The 19878-nt window shown below is 54.1% G+C and overlaps 1 protein-coding gene across 5 annotated transcripts in view; it reads right to left on the bottom strand.

Annotated features, from left to right (window-relative positions):
- Positions 1-1245: 1245 nt before the first annotated feature.
- Positions 1246-19878, bottom strand: part of EXOC6B (exocyst complex component 6B) — a 262928-nt gene continuing 244295 nt past the window's right edge. For 2 of the 5 annotated variants that reach the window (XM_063401246.1, XM_063401250.1), the window contains exons 21-22: positions 17556-17668; positions 6075-9996 (exon numbers count right to left, since the gene is read on the bottom strand). In XM_063401246.1, the coding sequence (XP_063257316.1) occupies positions 9870-9996; positions 17556-17668 (240 nt within the window). In that variant the 3' untranslated portion in view covers positions 6075-9869. Of the gene's footprint in view, positions 2171-6074; positions 9997-10353; positions 10409-10456; positions 10615-17555; positions 17669-19878 lie in introns of those variants that run through there. The other 3 variants (XM_063401249.1, XM_063401248.1, XM_063401247.1) reach the window with 3 other exon arrangements.

The raw sequence follows: 19878 nt of genomic DNA, 5'->3' as shown, positions 1-19878 counted from the left end.
CTCCACGTCCTTCTCATGGACAGGAGCCGGGTCTGGGGGGTTCAGGCTGGATCTCAGGGAAAGGTTCCTCATCCGGAGGGTGCTGATACCTTCACTTTTCCCTCCCCTGCATTCCCTGTGATGCCCAGGGGCAGCTCTGAGCTCACACTCAGGCTCACTCAGCTCTGCACACAGCAGGGACACAAAACAAATCCTTCTCCTGCTGCACACCCAGGACAGCTGGGACAAGTGTGCAGGGCAAAAAGCACAAACAGGGGGGGCTGAGGGAGGAACAGGAAGGATGGGACTGCATCACCTGGGGCTGCAATGGGACAGTGAAACCCCAAAGTGCAAATGGACCAGAACTGATCAAAGGGTGAGACCTGGTGACCCTTTGTCTATTTTGTGCCCATTTTGGGTTCATTTTGTGACCATTTTGGGTTCCCCTTGGGTGCAGCCCTGGCCAGGCTCTTGTCCTGCCCAAGATGTGCCCTAAAGGCCTTTCAATAAATCTCTGCTTTATTCTCCAGCTCTGCCCAGCCTGTTCCAGCTCAGCCTTCCCAGAGCATCAGTGCTGGCACTGCCCAGGCTCCCCAGGGAATGGGCACAGCTCCAGAGCTCCAGGAGCCTTTGGGCAGCGCTCCCAGGGTGCCCAGGGTGGGATTTTGGGGTGTCTGTGCAGGGAAAGGCGTTGGATGGATGATCCCTGCGGATCCTTTCCAGCCTGGGATATTCTGCAGCTCTGGGATCGATGGAAATGAGGAGCTCTGTGCCCTTACAGGACACAGGAGGGAGGGACGGACGGGGGACAGGGACACGAGGCTGGGGAGAGGTCCCACCCCTCCCAGCCACAGAACCCTTGAGGTGGAAACACCTCCCAGACCATCAAGTGCGGCTTTTTATCTTCCTTTCTGCCAGAGTTCGGATTAAATGCTCAAAACGTTATTTTGCGTTCGGACTCGGATGTTTATTAATCCTTATCTGTGTTAAAGACTCACAGGCTGTGAGTTCTACTGCACTTCCACCTAACAAACTAAAAATGCCCCCCCCCATCTCTCTCTCTGCAAGGCCTTTTAAGCACAAACTGTCCAATTAAGAAATGACCCCTGAATTATTTTTACTTTTAACCCAATAACCAAACACCCCTGGCCTGCAATGTGGATTTTTCTATCCAATAACAAAAAACCACCCAGAGCTGTGAAGGAGAAGGTGAAAAAGCAGGACTGGCCTCTGCCCTAAACCGTCCATTTTGCTTTATATCTATTACTGTGTTCTAAACCCTTAAACTCTGAGTTTCCCACCCTGTGCTATCACACACTTCTATCCAAACTTCACCCCCACAATCCCAGCGCTGTCACTCAATTTTGGGAGCCTTCTCCAAGCCCTCAGGTCAGTGCAGGGTTTGCTGGGGTCAGTGCCTGGCAGCACAGAGAGCCTGGAATTCCCAGTGCCCAGGATTCCAACAATCGAGCCCAGCCCCGACCCAGCGCTGCCAAGGCCACGCAGCCCCCGAGGGCCTCGCTCCTGCTCCCTCCCATGGGTTTGCTCCTTCCCTCTCCCACCCATCCGGTGGGATCAGCAGGAATTCCCTCATGGGAAGGGCAGTCAGGCCTTGACAGTGCCCAGGGAGGTTTGGAGTGCCCATCCCTGGAGGTGTCCAAGGAATTCCTGGATGCGGTGTGGGTGACGAGGTGGGGATGGGGCACAGCTCGGACTCGACGGCCCTGGAGGGATTTTCCCACCTCAGGGATCCCGGGATTGTCCACAGCTGTAAGAACTCAGCACCTCTGGGAGAATTCCATGGAGATGGAGAATCCCATCCTCCAGGAGAATTCCATCCTCCTGGAACAGCAGCTGGAGGCCAGGCGGGTTCCCAGATCACCGAGGGTCCGAATTGTCTCTCCACATTTAGGTGGGAAAATCTGGGAGCTGAATCCTGGTGGGAAGCCCAGCTGGAACCTCCTCAGCAGGGACAGGAGGAGCCTCATGTTTGTCCCTGGGGTGGGACTGGAGGGGCCCCACAGCCCCTCACAGCCCGTCCCAGTCAGAGCCTCGGGTCTCGTGAGAGGTGAAGGTGGAAATCAGCAGGAAAAACGAGGGATTCTCCCTGGCTTCGCTCCAGGAATTGAGCCCTCCCTGGTGACAATCCCAGCTGCTCCAGGCACGGCCTTAACCAGCAAAAAGGGACCTTCTGGAAATTAAAAGAAAAAAAAAAGAAATTAAGAATAAAATAACGCAAATTAATATTTGCAATTAGAATTAATGGCTCTCTCTTAGGAACTGAGGGCGGCACGTTTGGAAATGATCCAGGCTGGGAAGAGCTGAGTTTGGGAAAGCTGGGCCTGCTTGGCCATGGCACATCTTCCCCGGGATCATGGAAGAGCCTGGGATCATCCTCCCGCCCCCAGGACACCCGGCAGGGCCAAACCGTCAGCCCCGAGATGACCTCCCCAAAAACAGGGAGCCAAATCCATCCCGCCCCCCGGGAATGCTGCAGGCACAGTCCGGAGAATCACCTGGGTAATGATTTAATAATTAAACCTTTCGGATAATTGGTGTCTGAACCCTGGAACGGCTTAATTGGCTGGGATAGACACAGCCCCGGGGCTTTCGCTCCAGCCCATCCCCGGGAAAGCATCCGAAGGCTGGGAATTATCCGGGCAGGTGTGAAATGGGGTCAGGGCTGGGGAAATCTCGCCCCGGTAACCCCACAAGGCCAGTCCTGACACATTCCCTGCTCCGTGTCCAACCCGGGATGGGTTTCCAGCGAAACCAGAGGAGGATGAGTCAAGGGATTGGGGTTTGGGTTGGAAAGGGCCTGAAAGATCTCCTCATCCTCATCCCGAGCCTCCTTCCAGCTGGGAGCCAGACCCCAGCCAGATCCTATCGACCCCCGCGTGTCCCCACAGGCCCAGGCCGCTCTGCTCTCCTGCACACAGAGCTCCCAAACCTCTCCCAAATCCAGGGAGCTCCGGAGCCACTCGGGAAAGCTGCGACTCCGCCACCCCCGGCTCTGGATGGGCGGGATCACCCCCAGGGATTTTTGTTCCCGGGGATTTTCTGCCTGTCTCGGGGGCCACGGTGGAGTTTTGATGGGGACGTGTTCAGGAGATGACCCTGAGAGCTGCGTGTGCCCAGCATTCCCTTAGGGATGAGCTGGATCTGCATCCCTTCTGCCTGGAGCTGCCTTCTCCCAGCCATGGAATGGTTTGGGATGGAAGGGACCTTAAATCCCACCCCATTCCCACCTCCTGCCACGGGCAGAGACACCTCCCAGGGTCCCGGGGTGCTCCAAGCCCCTCCAGCCTGGCCTTGGACATTCCAGGGGCGCTGGGGATGGATGAGGTGAGTCCAGGCCCTTGGGAACAGGAGGTTGGACAGGGCTTGGAGTGCCCTGGGATAGCGGGGGCTGTCCCTGCCACGGGGTTCGGGGCCTTTCCAACCCAAACCATTCCATGAGGAAAACAGAGGTGGGGGTTTCACCCCCGACTGGCTGCAGCCACCCTTCCACCTGGGAATTCATCCGGGAATTCCTGTGCTTCCCACAGCTCAGACACCTGAGGGATCGCAGCCCCCAGCTGGGAACGCTGCCGAGATCCCTCCTTGCACCCCCCGCCCCATCAGCTGGGCCACGGAGAATCCAAAGGGATCCAAACTCCGGGTTCCAGGAATTCCACTTGGATCACCTCATCAGCCCCCAGCTGGACATGGGCTTTGGCTCCCACTGAACAACAGAATTCCCAACCAATCCCACCAAGGACTGGATTCCCTGTTGGAGTTGTACATCCCTCAAGCTGTTGCCTTTCCACAGAATGGACAATTCCTTGGAGCAGGATCTCTCCGAGCAGGGAAGGGAATGGGACACTCAGGGAATGCTCAGCTCAGGTTCTCAGGCTCTTGGATCACGTTCTGCCCCAAAATCCCAATTTTTTTTACCTTTCCCTACATCCTGCCCACACAGCAGATGGACTTAAGGGGACTTATCCCAGTCTGTTCCCAGAAAGAGGCACTGGAGGGGTTTCACAGCCCAGGCTGCGGTGCCGGGGCCAGAAGAAAGGAAATTTCCACCTAGGAAATTCCAGCTGGGAATTTCCACCTCCAGCAGTTCCAATCCAGGGGCATCGAGTCAGCAGCTGCTGCGGCTCTTCCCACAGATTTCTGCTGCCTCCGATTCCAGTGGGGCCAAGGGCAGGAGAAGACCGGGATGAAGTTCTCTCACATCCCAATCCCTGGGAGCCTCAGCCAGGATTTTCCTCTTCCCATCCCAGGCAGGGGTGTCTGATTCCCACCAAAAGCCAATTTGGGTAATAAACCCGAGGCTCGCATGACCACTCCCCATAAAGTGAATCCCAGTGCCTGAAAAACCCCAAAGCTGTGTCCCAACAAGGAGAAAAATCGGGGATTCGGGTGGGTTGGGAATGCTGAGGGAGGAGCAGCCGCTCCCTGGCAGCGGGTTCATCCCTCAGAGTGGGCAGTTTTATGGATAATCACCCCAAAGCCGCTTTCCCCCCTTTTCTGTGGGCTCCTTGGGCTCTGAATCACGCTCCTGTGGGGAAGGGGAAGAGGGCAGGCCTGTCCCGACCAGCCCGGAGGCTGCTCCAGCCGGAGCGGGAGCGGGGCACACCCGGGCCCGCCCGGGAAAACCCGCGGCTCGGAAGAGGGAAAAGGTCAGAGCCGAGGGTTCGGGCAGGAGAGGAGCCGGAGGCTGCCCTCAGGCAGGGATTTTGGCACAGACACTCCCGGGGCTGGGATGGGGACGGAGCATCCCGAGAAATCCCGGGAAATCCGTGTTGGCTCCCGGTGCATCCCCCGGGACGGCTCTTCCAGGGGGGACAAACAAGACCACGCTCCTCCTCCTCCGGCGGCGGCAACAAGTGCCCGGGGGCCACCAGGCGAGGGGACTGCAGGTGCCACCGGTGCCTCGGTGCCTCGTCGGGGGCTCATGAATACAAACGAGCGCCCCGTGCCCCGCCGGGCGGTGTTTGACACTCGGCACGTCCCGGTGACAGTGAGCGATGGCCCCGGCCGGCCCCGCCGTGCCGGGAGATGAATGAGCGCCCGGCGGCCGCGGCCCCGCCGTCATTTGTCATCCCCCGCCCGCCTTTAACCTTCGCCATCGATCCCGCTCGGGCGCCGCCGGTACCTGCGCCGGGCCCCGGCGGGTCACGGAGCGGCGGCGGTGATCGATGCCTCCTCCCGGGTAATCGTATCCAGCGCCCGGCAGATATGGATGGGCTCCCGCCTTTGATGCAATCATCCAATTAGTGCCCCGCGGAACGCAATTAGCGCGGGGGGAGCCCTGCGTGCGGCCCGTTCCCACCCGGGATGCGCCGGGAAAAGCGCGCAGGGAAGGAGGAAGGTCCTGCTCATCCCGTCCCCATTTTGCCCTCATCCCCTCCATCCTGGTGCCACCTGGCCGGACCATCCTCGCCCTCTCCCGCCATTCCCGGTTTTCCAGCTGGGATCCCGGCTCCCATTTCTCACCCCGCACGCTCCGTGCTGCTTCCCCCTGGATCCCGGCCCGCCCTCCCTGCCTTATCTCGCTCCTTATCTCCGATCTGCTCCCACCCTTCCCTCAGACCCTCGCTCCCGGGAGCCCCTGTGGCCGCCCGCCCGTCCCTTCCCATCGCGGGTGTTTCCGGAGCCGTGGCAGAAGAAATCCTGGAATTACAGAGTGGTTTGGAAGGGAATTTAAATCCCATCCCATTCCAATCCCATCCATGGGCAGGGAAACCTTCCATGAGACCAGGGGATCCAAGCCCCAGTGTCCAACCTGGCCTTGGACAATTCCAGGGATCCAGGGGCAGCCACAGCAAATCTGGGAATTCCAGCCCCTCCCCACCCTCCCAGGCAGGAATTTTTTGACAGAAACCGATTAAAATCCCCCCAAATTTGGGCAAAACTTGGCTTCTGCTCAGGTCAATGAGGGAGGGAGGGATCCAACGCTCATCCAGGGATTTCCTTCCCTTTGGATCCCCTCTAACCCTGGGTGTTCCAGCAGCCACGTGTCCAAAGAAAGTGTGGAATTCTGTCTTTCATGGGATTTAGGGGTCGGGTTTTTCCCCAGGGATGCACAGAGCCAGACGAGGCATTAATGAAACAGTTAAATGCTGTATTTGTTTAATTGGAATTACACCAGGATAAATGTCCAACATGCTAATTTCTAACAGAATTGAACCTGTAAACAACCATGCAGTCCTTCCTCCAACCATTCCAGCTCCTTCTCCTCTTGGAATCAGTAGCTCTGCTAGCGAGTTTTAAGGAAAAAACAAAAACTCAACAAAATTCCCTTTAAAGTTAAACCTAATTTGCTAAATTTTCCCCTTCTTGTGCAACGACTTGTGCAAAAAAAGCTGTTTTCACCACCTCGGTTCCCAAAATCAGACCCTTGCACCCCAAAATCAACGGGAAAAGGCAGCTCCGGCAGCTGGCAGGGAGGGATGGGAGTCAGGGGGGTTTTCCTGGCAAAACAGAATCTGAGGGATGAGCCAAGGCAGGGAGCAGCTTGGACGGGACAGGATTCCAGAGCTGCCCATGGAATTTTTGGGAAGCTGCAGGTGGGGGTGGAGATTGGAGCAGCAGCTTTGGGGTGAAGGAAGCTCCCCTGAGCTCCCCCTCCCCATCCCGGTATTTTTGGGGGGAATCCCGGCCAATCCCAGCCAATCCCGGTGTGCTGGGGTCGCTTCCCGCTGATCCACGGCGTTCCCAGCGGAGCTGGGACCATCCCGGAGTCATTTGGGATGGGATTTGAGGGATTTGTGTTCCCTTGGAGCTGCCAGCAGTGGGATAAACATGGAATCGTGCCAGGCCCCATGGAGCCATAAGAAAAGTGGGATAGAGATCCCAAAAATCCCGCAGCACCCAGGGGTGGGACACAATTCCAACGGGAGTGTGGGACGGTGCTTGGATACTCCAAACCCCTCCAAGGTCCAAAAAAAAAGCCCCAAACCCAACCAGGACTGACAGGAAAAGCCCGGCAGAGACATCCAGGGGTGAGGAATCTCTGCCTGGGATTTGGGATCTGTTTGGAATCTGATCCCAACACTTCAGCACGAGGGATGTGACAGCAGCGATGCCCCAGAACGGCCCCGGCTCCATCCCAGCCTCGCTTCCCAGCACCTTCCAAGGAATCTGGGGCCTCCGTGACCCTTCCCAGAGCCCCTGCCCGGAATTCCACCTTCCCCAGAGCACCTGATCCCGGAAAAAACAACCCCAAAGCAGCAGCATCCCAACTCCTCCCAGCCCCATCCCAGCGGGAGCTGGCATTGGATCTGGAACAAAGTGCAAAAATCCCTGGGAGCAGCTGGCTTGAACTGCAGGCCCAGGAATACCCCAAAATCCCAGGAAAAGCCCTCCTTTCCCACCTCACAGCTGCTGATGGCTCAGGGAGAACATCCTACGGGTGGGTTGGGCTGCAGATTCCCACTTTAGACACCTTTTATAGGATTATTCCCAGCTCCCGGAATGCCTGGCAGCTCCTGAGGAAGGAAAGAAGCTTCTTGGGAAGCCAAATTTGGCGTTTATCATTTAAATATCATTTAAAATATCATTTTTTCCCCTCTGGTGCTGGAATATATCTGCTGGAGCCGGGAAAAATGACGGGATAATCCAATTTTCCTTTCTTACAAAATATAATCCACCAAGGAATGTTCAGTGGATGTGGAGCGAGGTGTGAGACCAGCGTTATTTATTTTGGGAAGGTGGAAATCTAGGATTTGGGTCCTGCCCCCGTTTCCCATCCCCCTTTTTAAATTCCCTGCAGTGACTTTTCCCTCCTAAGCAATTCCATCCGTGTCGGAGGACACCCATCATTAGGAAGAGACTGAGAGGGGATTTGGGATGTCTTCCAGGGTTTTCCTTTTTTTTGGGCAATCTGTTTAAAAGATTAATTTTGTTCGGAGGGGATGGAGCTGCATCTCCCCATCAGAACAAAAAGTTAATTGGGACCAGAGTCCCAAAATCCCATTTTTCATCCCGGGCTCTGACTGGGGGTTCCGGCTCTTGACCTCCCGAGATCAGGAACGCCCTGAGTCTCCCCCTGGGCTGGATTTGACTTTTCCAGCAGCAAATCCCGAGCGCCAGGAGCTGCTTTGGAGGATCCCAATCCTGGTTTCTCCAAGGAGAGCCCATCCCAGGTTGCTGCTCCTGGAATTGCAGCTCAGGGGGACGGGAGGGGAGCCTGGGGTGGGTTTGGGAAGGGTGGGAGCTGCCTGGAGCATCTGGAATGAGGCCTTGCCTCGGCTGTGCCGGGGATTTTTTGTGGGAATGCCTCGTGGAGTGAAATGTAGGAGGGGAAAATGGAATTCCAGGATAGCAGCACCAAATCCCTTCCCTGTATCCCGGGGGTTCTGCTCCTTCTCCAGCCCAGAATTCCCGTCCCTTGTCCCTCTGGGTCGTTTCCAGAGGTGTCTCCAAAGCCGATCCCTTTCTGGCCACGCTGACTCCAACCTTCCTTCACCTGCCGCTTTTCCCTCCATCCCTCTTCCACATCCCTCCAAGAGGAGTTCACAAGGAACCTCCGATCCCTCTCCAAAACCAGGGAATTACAAATTTCACCTCTTCTTAATGAAAACAATCCCTTGGTCCCTGCAGCTGGAGATGGCTGGGACAGCCCAAGAGCTCCAGGGGGTCATTCCCGACCGTGTTCCCATTTAATTTTGGGATTGAGCCAAAGGAACCTTCTCTAAATGAAAACCAACCCCAAAACCTCTGGATCGGTGCATCCAGAGGGTTGGGAATGGGCACAGGAGCAGCACTCCCAGGGCTCCCACAACCACCAGGGAGACTGGAATTCCCTTCAAGGGTTTGGGAATGTGGCTGGACAATGAGAGGAATTAGAGGCAAGAGGGTGACAGGATGAGAAGAGCGAAAATCCCTGTCTGGAACAGGAATTCTGGGATTAAATCCCGCTGGTGGCTGCCTGGTTTGAGCAGAGGGTTTTTGGGGATGTAGGGACAGGGGGAATTTTATCCACAGGCACTTTGGAGCAGCCCTGCTCCGTGGGGAATCTTCCACTGCCTCCAGGAGATTCCCACTGCTCCAGCTCCAACCAGGGGGACCCAGGGAAGTCTTCCCCATGGAACCATCAGGAGGAGAGGGAAGATGGGACACCAGCATGGGAAAGAGAGGGAAAAACCCCTCCTGGACACCGGGAGATCCCAGTGTGCCTTCCCTCCATCCCTGTGGAGCATCCATCCCCTCTGGATCCCCATCCCTGGATGTGTCCAGCAGCCCAGCCCCGGAGCGGTGCCACAGGACACATTCCCAGATTATCCTTCGGCTGTCCCTTCCCATATCTCATGGAGGAGGCCACTCCAAACCCTTCTCCATGATCCCAGAGCCCCTGGCAGGTCCCGGAGTGGAGCTCAGGGATGGTTATAGACATGTGGGAAAGGGTCGCGATTCCAGGGATTTGCAGACTAATGTGGAGTTCAGCCCCTGGAGGGGGAGAAGGAAAAAACCTGGGAAATCCCTTTTTCCTGCCTAAATCCAAACCACAGGACACGCTCAGGGTGACCCTCACCCCCCTGCCCAGAGAACCCAGACCCACGGCTCTTCCCAGATTTCTGTTTTCCAAGGGAATAAATTAACAAAAGGCAGGATGGTCCCTTCAATTTGGCTTTGAAAAATAACAAAACAAACCAACCCAGCCCGGGTGCGAACTCCTCCCAGGCTCCAAGAATTCCCATCCCTTCCTAAACCCCTGAAAATAGGAGTTTATCCAGGAGACTCCTGCCACCACCTCTCCTCCCGGGACTGTCCCGCCGGGAGCGCTTTGCCGCCGGGGGGAGGCTCCGCGGAGACTTTTCCAAGGCGAATAAAAAAATACAAATCTTCTCTCGGGACGGGATTCCCGAAGTCCGGGCAGCGGGAAGGGGATCCCGGGCCCCTCAGGAGTGGTGGCTGTTGATGAGGCCGCGCAGCTGCTTGGCCACGGTGTCGATCAACTTCTGCTTGTCCCGCTCGTTCTTCCGGAACTGCGCGAAAACGTTGTTCTTCCTGCTGGTGTCCCGCATCCTGCACGGAGCACAGACAGGTTATGGGACAGGGATCGGGAATGTCCAAGGGTCTGAAAGGAGGACATGGAATTTCCAGGTGATACATCAATTTTGAGGGAATTTTTTAGGCTTTAAACCCCTCCTAGACCTTGGGATCTCTCAAATTCCCGCTCCTTTTTATGGAATTAGGTGACAACATTGTTCTTCCTGCTGGTGTCCCGCATCCTGTACAGAGCCCAAACAGGTTATGGAACAGGGACTGGGAATGCCCAGCAGTCTGAGAGGAGGACATGGAATTTCCAGGCTCTATACCAATTTTTTGGGAAGTTTTAAGGCTTTAAACCCATCCTAGACCTTGGGGTCTCCCCAATTCCCGCTCATTTTTCTGGAATTAGGTGAAAACGTTGTTCTTCCTGCTGGTGTCCCGCATCCTGCACGGAGCACAGGCAGGTTATGGTACAGGGACTGGGAATGCCCAGCACTCAGAGAGGAGGACATGGAATTTCCTGGCTCTACACCATTTTTTTTGGCATTTTTCAGGCTTTAAACATCTCCTAGACCTTGGGGTCTCCCCAATTCCTGCTTATTTTTCCACAATTGGGTGAAAATGTTGTTTTTTCTGCTGGTGTCCCGCATCCTGCACGGAGCACAGACAGGTTATGGGACAGGGATTGGGAATGCCCAGAGTTCAGAAAGGAAGACATGGAATTTCCGGGCTCTACACCAATTTTTTGGCATTTTTCAGGCTTTAAGCCCCTCCAATCCCAAGCAACGCCACTTTGGGGTCTCTGCCTACTTCCCAAATGCAGGAAATCCTAAATCCTCCCTCTTCCAAACAGATATCCCCATGTCACCTTCTGTGGTGATGATGGAATTTGAGGAGGAAATTTAAAAAACAGCACGGAATCCACAGAATTAAAGCTTTTTACTTTAAACTTGCATGTACGAGCTGCAGCTCTAGGGGAGGCTGGGAAGGTCTGGAGTTGTGAATTTAAATTTTATAAAATATTCCAGGGAATCACGGAATGTTTGGGTTGGAAGGGACCTCAGATCCCATCCATTTCCAACCCCCTGTCACGGGCAGGGGCACCGTCCACTATCCCATTTTTCCCAATGAATAAATAATATAAATTATATAAATGTATATGATTTATATTAAATGTAACCCAAAAAGGTTTCCATTCCAGGAAGGGATCCAGCTGTTTGGAAGGAGCACGGTGTCTCCAGGAGATCTCCATAAATCCAGAGCCCAGCAGAGCAGGAGGTGGGATGGGACCCCACATGCAAAGCTGGGAGGGGGTTCATGCACTCCCGCATTCCCAGATCCACATTTTGGGGGGAACGGGGCTTGGGACACGCCCCAAGGGTGCTGGGAAGGGAAAAAATTCCCACCAGGATCAAAATTCCTGCAGCTCCTGAAGGCACAACCTCCCAAAATCCAACCAACCTGCTGGGGCTCGGCTCTTCCCAATTATCCCAATTTGTAAAAGATTTTCTGGGTAAATCAGATCTGGCAGAGGCTGAGGGCTTTGGATGCATCCCATAATCCCAGATTTTGGCTTTGGGGTCCTAGAGGAAGCGTTGAAGTGGGAAGCTGGCACTGGATCATCCCGAGGGTCTGGAATCCAACTGAGCACAACCCAAACTTCTCCAAACTCAGGGAACACAGACAAACTCCGAGGTTTTCCAGGCTTCAGTCTCCTGGAAAGAGCCACAGGGAATCTGAAATGTTCCCAAAAACAGCAGGCTTGGAACTGGAATCCCAGGTAACAACTTTATCCCAAAGGGGAATTTCCTGGGGTTACCAGTGCCCGGAGATGGAGCTGCTCTCCCAACAGGAACAGGAGAGCTTGGAGCACTTCCAGTCATCAAAACGGGGATTTGTTTGTTTTTCCCGATTTTTAGCTGGAGCAGGTCAGCAGCTGCTCCTCCAGGAGAACCAGGGAGCCACTGTGCCGACAGCAAAGGGAGTTTGGAGCTGCCCAGGTCCTGCTATCGTGGATTTGGGGACAATAATCCTCCCCTGGGGCTCCAAACAGCTCCAGCAGGTCTCCAAGCCCTTCCCCAGGAGAGCTGGGAGCTCTGCCAGGTTCCAGAGGGACATCAAAGGTGCTGGAAGTGGACCTGCACCTCTGGAAAGCTCTTCCTGTCCCTCTCCAGCCCTTCCACACACCGGGAATTTAGAGCGTTCCCATCCCGGTGCCTTTGGGGCCATCTCCCATCCCCTGAGACCTGCTGGGGCCCATGGAATGTTCTGGAAGCAGCGCACATTCCATGCAGGAAAATCTTGGGGTGTGTTCAGATGGCTGGGGAGGAGCTGGATGGATAAACCTCCGGATCAGGATGGAAAGGGATTGGAGCCCACAGCAAACCTGCAGAGGGGGGTCTGGAAAAGTCTGGGAGCTGCTGGGAGCTGCTGGAATCTCCAGACACCATGTGAAGGTGCAAGCTATTAACCATTATTAATTAATTAATTAAGTTGCAGATCCACAGTTCTTTTTCCCTGAGCAGAGCTTTGGGATAACTGGGAGCGCCCATAACAAACCCACAGAGGTGGATCTGGAAAAGTCTGGGAGCTGCTGGAATTTCCAGACACCACATGAAGATGGAAACACTGACATATTAAATATTGTTAATTAATTAAGCTGCCTACAGAATCCTGCAGGATCTGGGATGGGCTGTGCAGATTCCCAGTTTTATTTCTCCCAGTAGAGCCTGGGGATAACTGGGAGTGCCCATAACAAACCCACAGAGGTGAAGCCTGGGGAGGATGGGAGCACCTGGGAGCTGCTGGAATTTCCAGACACCACGTGAAGATGGAAGCACTCAAATATTAAATATTGTTAATTAATTAAGCTGCCTACAGGGCACAGAATCCTGCAGGATTTGGGATGGGCTGTGCAGATTCCCAGTTTTATTTCTCCCAGCAGAGCCTGGGGATAACTGGGAGCACCCATAACGAACCCACAGAGGTGGATCTGGAAAAGTCTGGGAGCAGCTGGAATTTCCAGACACCACGTGAAGGCAGAAACTGTAAAATATTATTAATGAATTAAGATCCAGGACAGAAAACCCTGCAGGATTTGGGATGGGCTGTGCAGATTCCCAGTTTTATTTCTCCCAGCAGAGCCTGGGGATAACTGGGACCCATAACGAACCCACAGAGGTGGATCTGGAAAAGTCTGGGAGCAGCTGGAATTTCCAGACACCCCGTGAAGGCAGAAACTGTAAAATATTATTAATGAATTAAGATCCAGGACAGAAAACCCTGCAGGATTTGGGATGGGCTGTGCAGATCCACAGGGCTTTTTTTTCCCTGAGCAGAGCCTGGGGATAACCGGGAGCACCCATAACGAACCCACAGAGGTGGATCTGGAAAAGTCTGGGAGCTGCTGGAATTTCCAGACACCACGTGAAGGCAGAAACTGTAAAATATTATTAATGAATTAAGATCCAGGGCAGAAGATCGTGCAGGATTTGGGGCGGGCTGTGCAGCTCCCCAGCTCCGTTTCTGGGGATATCCGAGGGCTCGAAGCCGGTCCCAGGATCCGCAGTGAAAGGAAGGGAAAGGCGAGCCCGGCGCTGTCCCCACCCCTGTCAACAAACACCACCTCGGAGAGAGCCGAGCTTTGTCTCAATTAATGCGGGAGGGGAAGGAAGCAGCGCGGTCAAAGCTCCTCTTTTAGCTCTAATTAGTGCATTTGGGAGGATCGGGTGTCGCAGGGCCCCGCTCCAGAGGCGCTCTGCGCTTCCAGCGCTTCGGGCTCCATTGAGAGCGGACAATCGGGGCCCCGCCGGGTGAGGGTGAAAGCCCGAGCGAGCGCACACTGACACCCGGGATATCCTGGGAGAGAGGGACACCGGGTGATAAGGGACACAGATAAGCACGGGAACAGCTTACAGGCCGAGCCGGGCCCGGAGGAATTCCCCGCGGGATGGGAGGCAGTGGATGCGCCCGGAGTGAGGAGCCTCGGGAGGGCTCCGGGGGGATGGACAGGGAACCCTCAGGGGGGATCCCTGGAGGGGTCCAGGGCCAGGCTGGACAGGGGGGCTTGGAGTGCCCTGGGAGGAGTCCCTGCCCATGGATGGGGGGGAATGAGATGATCCTTAAGGTTCCTTCCAACCCAACGCTTTCCAGGATTCTGGAGCCCCTCTGCTCTGCAGCCAGGCTGGGAGAGCTGGGAATGTTCCCCTGGAGAAGGGAAAAATCCAGGGAATCCTCAGAGCCCCTGGCAGGGGGGAGAGCTGCAGAGGGACTGGGGACAAGGGATGGAGGGACAGGACACAGGGAATGGCTCCCACTGGGAAAGGGGAGATTGGGCTGGGATCTTGTGCAGGAATTGCTGCCTGGGAGTGTGGGGAGGGGCTGGGCTGGAATTCCCAGCTTTGCTGTGGCTGCCCCTGGATCCCTGGCAGTGCCCAAGGCCAGGCTTGGCACTGGGGCTTGGATCAGCCTGGGACAGTGGGAGGTGTCCCTGCCCATGGCAGGGGGTGGGAATGGGATGATCCTTCAGGTTCCCTCCAACCCAGCCCATTCCATGATTTCCTGACTCTGTGAAATGACCCAGGGTGGGGTTTGGTGTATTTTAACACCACTGAGTGTGGAGCTGCTCTCCTGCTGTCCCACCGCCCTCCCGGCCTCTGCCATGATCCCAGCTCACTGCCTGCCCCATTCCCTGGCTCTTCCAGATGCTTCACGGCCACACTCCCGGATTTTGGGTGTCCCTTCAATTCAGCATTTGGCTGTGAGCTCTGAACAAACCTCTCCCTTTCCCATCTCGAATTCGCGGGTCACGAATTCGCGTGCACCACAGAATGACTCCGGCTGGAAAAGCCCTCCGAGATCACTGAATCCAACTGTACCCCAGCATTCCCACATCCATCCCTGACCCACGCCCTGAACAACCCTGGGATAACACAACCCTTAAAACACCACTGTAAGGATAACGCCAGCAGGTGCAAAGTCCTTTAAACCCAGCAGCTGCCCGGGTTTGGTCCCGTGTCCTCCCTGGTACCCTCCGGATGTCCCGAGGTGCTGTCACATCCCTTCTCCTCCCCTGCTGCAGAGGAGATGGAGCTTCCCCGGATCACCATGGCACGGAGGGAACCCCAAAGTTCACAAACACTCCAAGGTTGCTCACGGAATCAGAGATTCAGAGAAGAATTCAGGTTGGAATTCGGGACCTTTAAAGCCTATCCAGTGCCACATCCCGCCATGGGCACCTCCCGCTATCCCAGGGTGCTCCAAGCCCCGTCCAACCCAGCCTTGGATACTTCCAGGGATGCAGGATGCTGGATTTGGTTGGATTAGCCATGGAATCGGACCATGAGGAGCAGCTGGAGGTGATTTGGGGTCTCTCTCTTTCTCCTTGAGGAGGAGGTGATGAGTTTAGGGTTGGAGCCATGCTTCCAGAAGAAAATGGAAGCATGGAAGTGTCCCAGGCCAGGTTGGACAGGGCTTGGAGCACCCTGGGATAGTGGGAGATGTCCCTGCCCATGGATGGGCTTTGAGGTCCCTTCCCACCCAACCCATTCCATGATTCCACCAGGATTCCCCCCTGCCCTCTCCTCCGCGCAGGACCCAGCAGTGGAAAACGTCGAACTCCCACGTTCTTGGCTCGTTCCCTGTCCCACCAGCTGGAAAACGACCTGGGAGGTCTGCTGGGAGCAGAGTGGGTCCTTCCCGAGCCAGCTTGGAGCGCGACCAGCGGCGATCATGGGGGAGACCCACCGCGGGCAGGCCGGGCGGGGTGACAGGCACAGCAAATCCCGCTGGGCCCGCGGCAAATCCCGAGCGCGTCCGGGCGCCGTTCCCGGCACGGCTCCAGGCTCTGGGACGGAGCTGTGCGGAGCATGGGAACGACGGCCTCAAAGGATGGAGTGAGGAGCCCGCTCTGGCTCCACAGCCTGGGGCTCCTCCAGGCCCCATGGGATCGGGGCTCTGCAGGATCCCCACAGGATCAGGGCTCTGCAGGATCCCCACGGGATCAGGGCTCTGCAGGATCCCCATGGGATCAGGGCTCTGCAGGATCCCCACGGGATCGGGGCTCTGCGGGATCCCCACGGGATCAGGGCTCTGCGGGATCCTCGCAGGAGGGAGGCAGGAGAAACGGGAACAGGGACGAACAGGGAGGGAAAGGAATGGGAATGGAAAAGATAGGGATGTGTGGGAACAGGGGTAAAAATATGGACATAGAAAGAAACAGAAATGGAGAAATGTGGAAATGTAGAAATGTGGAAATGTAGAAATGTGGAAATGTAGAAATGTGGAAATGTAGAAATGTAGAAATGTGGAAATGTAGAAATGTAGAAATGTAGAAATGTAGAAATGTAGAACCAGAAATAAAAATAAATAGAAATAGAAATATAGAAATACAGAAACATAGAAATAAATAGAGAAATATAGAAATAAATACAGAAATAAATACAGAAATATAGAAATAAATATAAAAATACAGAAATACAGAAATATAGAAATATATGGAAATATAGAAATATGGAAATATGGAAATATGGAAATATGGAAATATGGAAATATAGAAATATGGAAATATGGAAATATAAATAAAAACACAGACAAAAATATAAATAGAAATAAAAATAGAAATAAAAATAGAAATACAGAAATATAGAAATATAAAATATATAGAAACATAGAAATATAGAAAAATTGAAATACTGAAATTTAGAAATATAGAAATATTGAAATTTGGAAATATAGAAATAGAAGTAAAAACACATAGACAGATATAAATAGGAAATAAAATATAGAAATAGAAATTAGAATACAGAAATAGAATAAAAATAGAAATCAATTTTAAAATATATACATAGAAATAGAAATATAGAAATATATAGAAATACAGAAATACAGAAATATAGAAATATACAAATACAGAAATATAGAAATACAGAAATACAGAAATACAGAAATACAGAAATATAGAAATACAGAAATATAGAAATACAGAAGTATAGAAATATAGATATAAATAGAAATAGAAATACAGAAAAAAGTATAAACAGAAATAGAGAAATACATAAATAAATAAAATTCAAAGTATAGAAACAGAAATAAAAATAGAAATGTAGAAATAAAAATAAACAGAAATACAGAAATACAGGAATACAGAAATACAGAAATAGAAAGGAATAAACAGAATATCCTCAGGTGGAAGGGAACCTACAACAACGTGGTGCAACTGCCCGACCACTTCAGAACAAAAATTGTTCATGGCATTGCCCAAACGCCTCCCAAACACTGAAAAATTCGGGATAGCCACTCCTGCCTGCAGCCCAGCACATTTCAAAGGATTTTGGAGCTGGAGGTTCATCTTTGCAGGGAGATTTTCTGGTAGGACAAGGAAAGCTCAGCTTAAGAGCCGATCAAGAGAAGGACCCGCAGCCGAGCCATTGAATTTGGATAATGTGGGATTCGAGCCACGGGGATAAAATGGGATTTTTCTATCTGAGCTCCCTCTGTCCACCCAGGGCCGGGATCTCTGCTCACAGGGGTGGAACGAGCTGCCAAAGCAAGATGGGGTGGAAGCTCTCCCGGGATTTGGGAGCCACACTCACTTTTCCAGCAGGACGAGGGCGGTGGTGGGGTTCACACGGAGGTACTTGCACGTGGGCTGCCCGTAGTCGGCCAAATACGTCGACCAATCCCACTGGATGAACAGATCCAGGAGCTGGAAAGGAAAAACAAACGGGGTCTGAAAAAGCTGGAAAAGGGAGCAGGTGTTTCCCTGGAAGCTGGCAGAGGTCCTGGGCCGGTGGACTTATCAATAAAAAAAAGAATGCAGGCTTTATTAATTTGTTTAATATTATTCTGTTGACATTTATTCATGGACTTGATTGTACTTCATTATTAATTTAGGAACATTAACATTAATTAATGCAGGGCAGTATGAATTTAGCCATTGAGCACTCCTGCTCTGTGATCCCTATTTTGGGGGATTTGAGGTCTGAGACACCTCGAGGACGTGGGTGACCAACAACCCCAGTGCCCTGACGCTCTCAGCTATGGCAGGGGGAAACTTTTGGGGTCAAAGTCACCACAAACCTCTCCTGGCCCCAAACAACCCCAGCGTCATTCTAAGCATTCCCCACGGATTTCCCGAGGAGCTCAGGGGGTTATTCCGGGTGAGTGCAGCTCCCCGGGATGGGAGTCCCAGGTGCTTTCCAGACGTCGGTGAGAGAAACCACCGGGCCTTGGCAGCAGGGCAGGGAAAAGGGATTAACTCAGCCGCCCGTGACGGTCCCTGCTCCAGAGAGCCAAAATTCCCACCTGCAGCCCTTCGTGTCCACAAACAACCCCGCTCCTCCCAGCTGGGTGAGGGACGGGCAAACAGCAGCCCAGGGTGCCTAAATGCCCTCTTCCCACACCATTCCCATCCTTGTTTTCCTCAAAAACTGAGAGCTGCCATGCCCTCCCCACACGTGGATCTCCTCACCTCAGCGAGGCCTTGGCTCCTCCACCCGCCCAAGAAAGCAGAGTCCAAGTTCCCTAAATGCCCTCTTCCCACACCATTCCCATCCTTGCTTTCCTTAAAAAACCAGGCGCTCCCAATGCCCTCCCCACACATGGATCTGTTCACCTCAATTAGACCTTGGCTCCTCCACACACCCAAGAAGGCACAGTCCAATGTGCCATTCCAATCCCTGTTTTCCTTAAAAAACAGGCGCTCCCCACACGTGGATCTCCTCACCTCAGCGAAGCCTTGGCTCCTCCACCCATCCAAGAAGGCACACTCCAATGTGCCATTCCAATCCCTGTTTTCCTTAAAAACCAGGCGCTCCCCACACGTGGATTTCCTCACCTCAGCAAGACCTTGGCTCCTCCATACACCCAAGAAGGCACACTCCAATGTGCCATTCCAATCCCTGTTTTCCTTAAAAAACAGGCACTCCCCACACGTGGATCTCCTCACCTCAGCGAGACCTTGGCCCCTCCACACACCCAAGAAAGCAGAGACCAAGTTCCCTAAATTCTCTCTTCCCACACCACTCCCATCCCCGTTTTCCTTAAGAACCAGGCGCTCCCCACACGTGGATCTCCTCACCTCAGCGAGGCCTTGGCATTCCCGGGATGGCGCCTTCACCTCTGCCCCGTCCGCGGCAGGTTAATTAAGAGCTCCTGCCGTTCCCCCCTCCCAAGGATCCCGCCTCGGAGCGCCGCTGTGACCACTCTATTTGGGGACAGGCTGCCAAGCGCGTGGACGTCTTCATCGCCCGCTCGGCGCGTCCCGGCGCCCACCGGGGCAGGCCGGGCCCGTCCCGCGGCCAGCGGCGCCCATAGAGGCCTCATTGTCCCCGCGTCTCCATGGTTTTCCTGGAGGCCCCGGCGCTGTTTAACAACGCATCCTGCCCCGCCAAGAAGGGGATTTAGCTCCTCCGAGACCTCCAGATACAAAACAAAAATGTGCAACAAGATTCTTTTTGACTATGTAGGTCAGGGCAAGGAAAACAAGCTGTCGGGAACAATCCCCCGGGCTGGCGGGGGGGATGGATTAGCCGGGACCTAAGAGGGCTTTTCCAGCCCGGGTCCCGCTCGGCTTTGTCCGGCGGGGCCTTTGTGTTGAACTACAAACCCGAGCTGAACATCGTTGGCAGGGGGTTTTTCCAAGGGGGCACCTTCGGGAGAGACAACCTTAAATATGATTTCACAGGCGCTTTTCAGGCGGGGCGCCGGGGCCAGGGCGCTTCCGCGGGGCTTGGCGGCCGCCGGGAGGGCTTGCATGGTTGTACAGGCTCAAAGGGAACCCCCACAACGCACCAAAGGCCTCTTGCTGGTGGCCCCGGGAGGCTGAACGTGCCTCGGGCAAATCCCAAACAAAGCCTGAACGAGTTCTTGTCATGGAAAGGGGGCGGCTGGAGAGTCCAGGGGCCAGGTAGCCGC

Source organism: Prinia subflava, chromosome 7 (assembly GCF_021018805.1).
Source record: "Prinia subflava isolate CZ2003 ecotype Zambia chromosome 7, Cam_Psub_1.2, whole genome shotgun sequence".
Lineage (NCBI taxonomy): Eukaryota > Metazoa > Chordata > Aves > Passeriformes > Cisticolidae > Prinia > Prinia subflava.
Note: the sequence above shows the minus strand (reverse complement) of the source record. Positions and strands in the feature narration are given on the sequence as shown.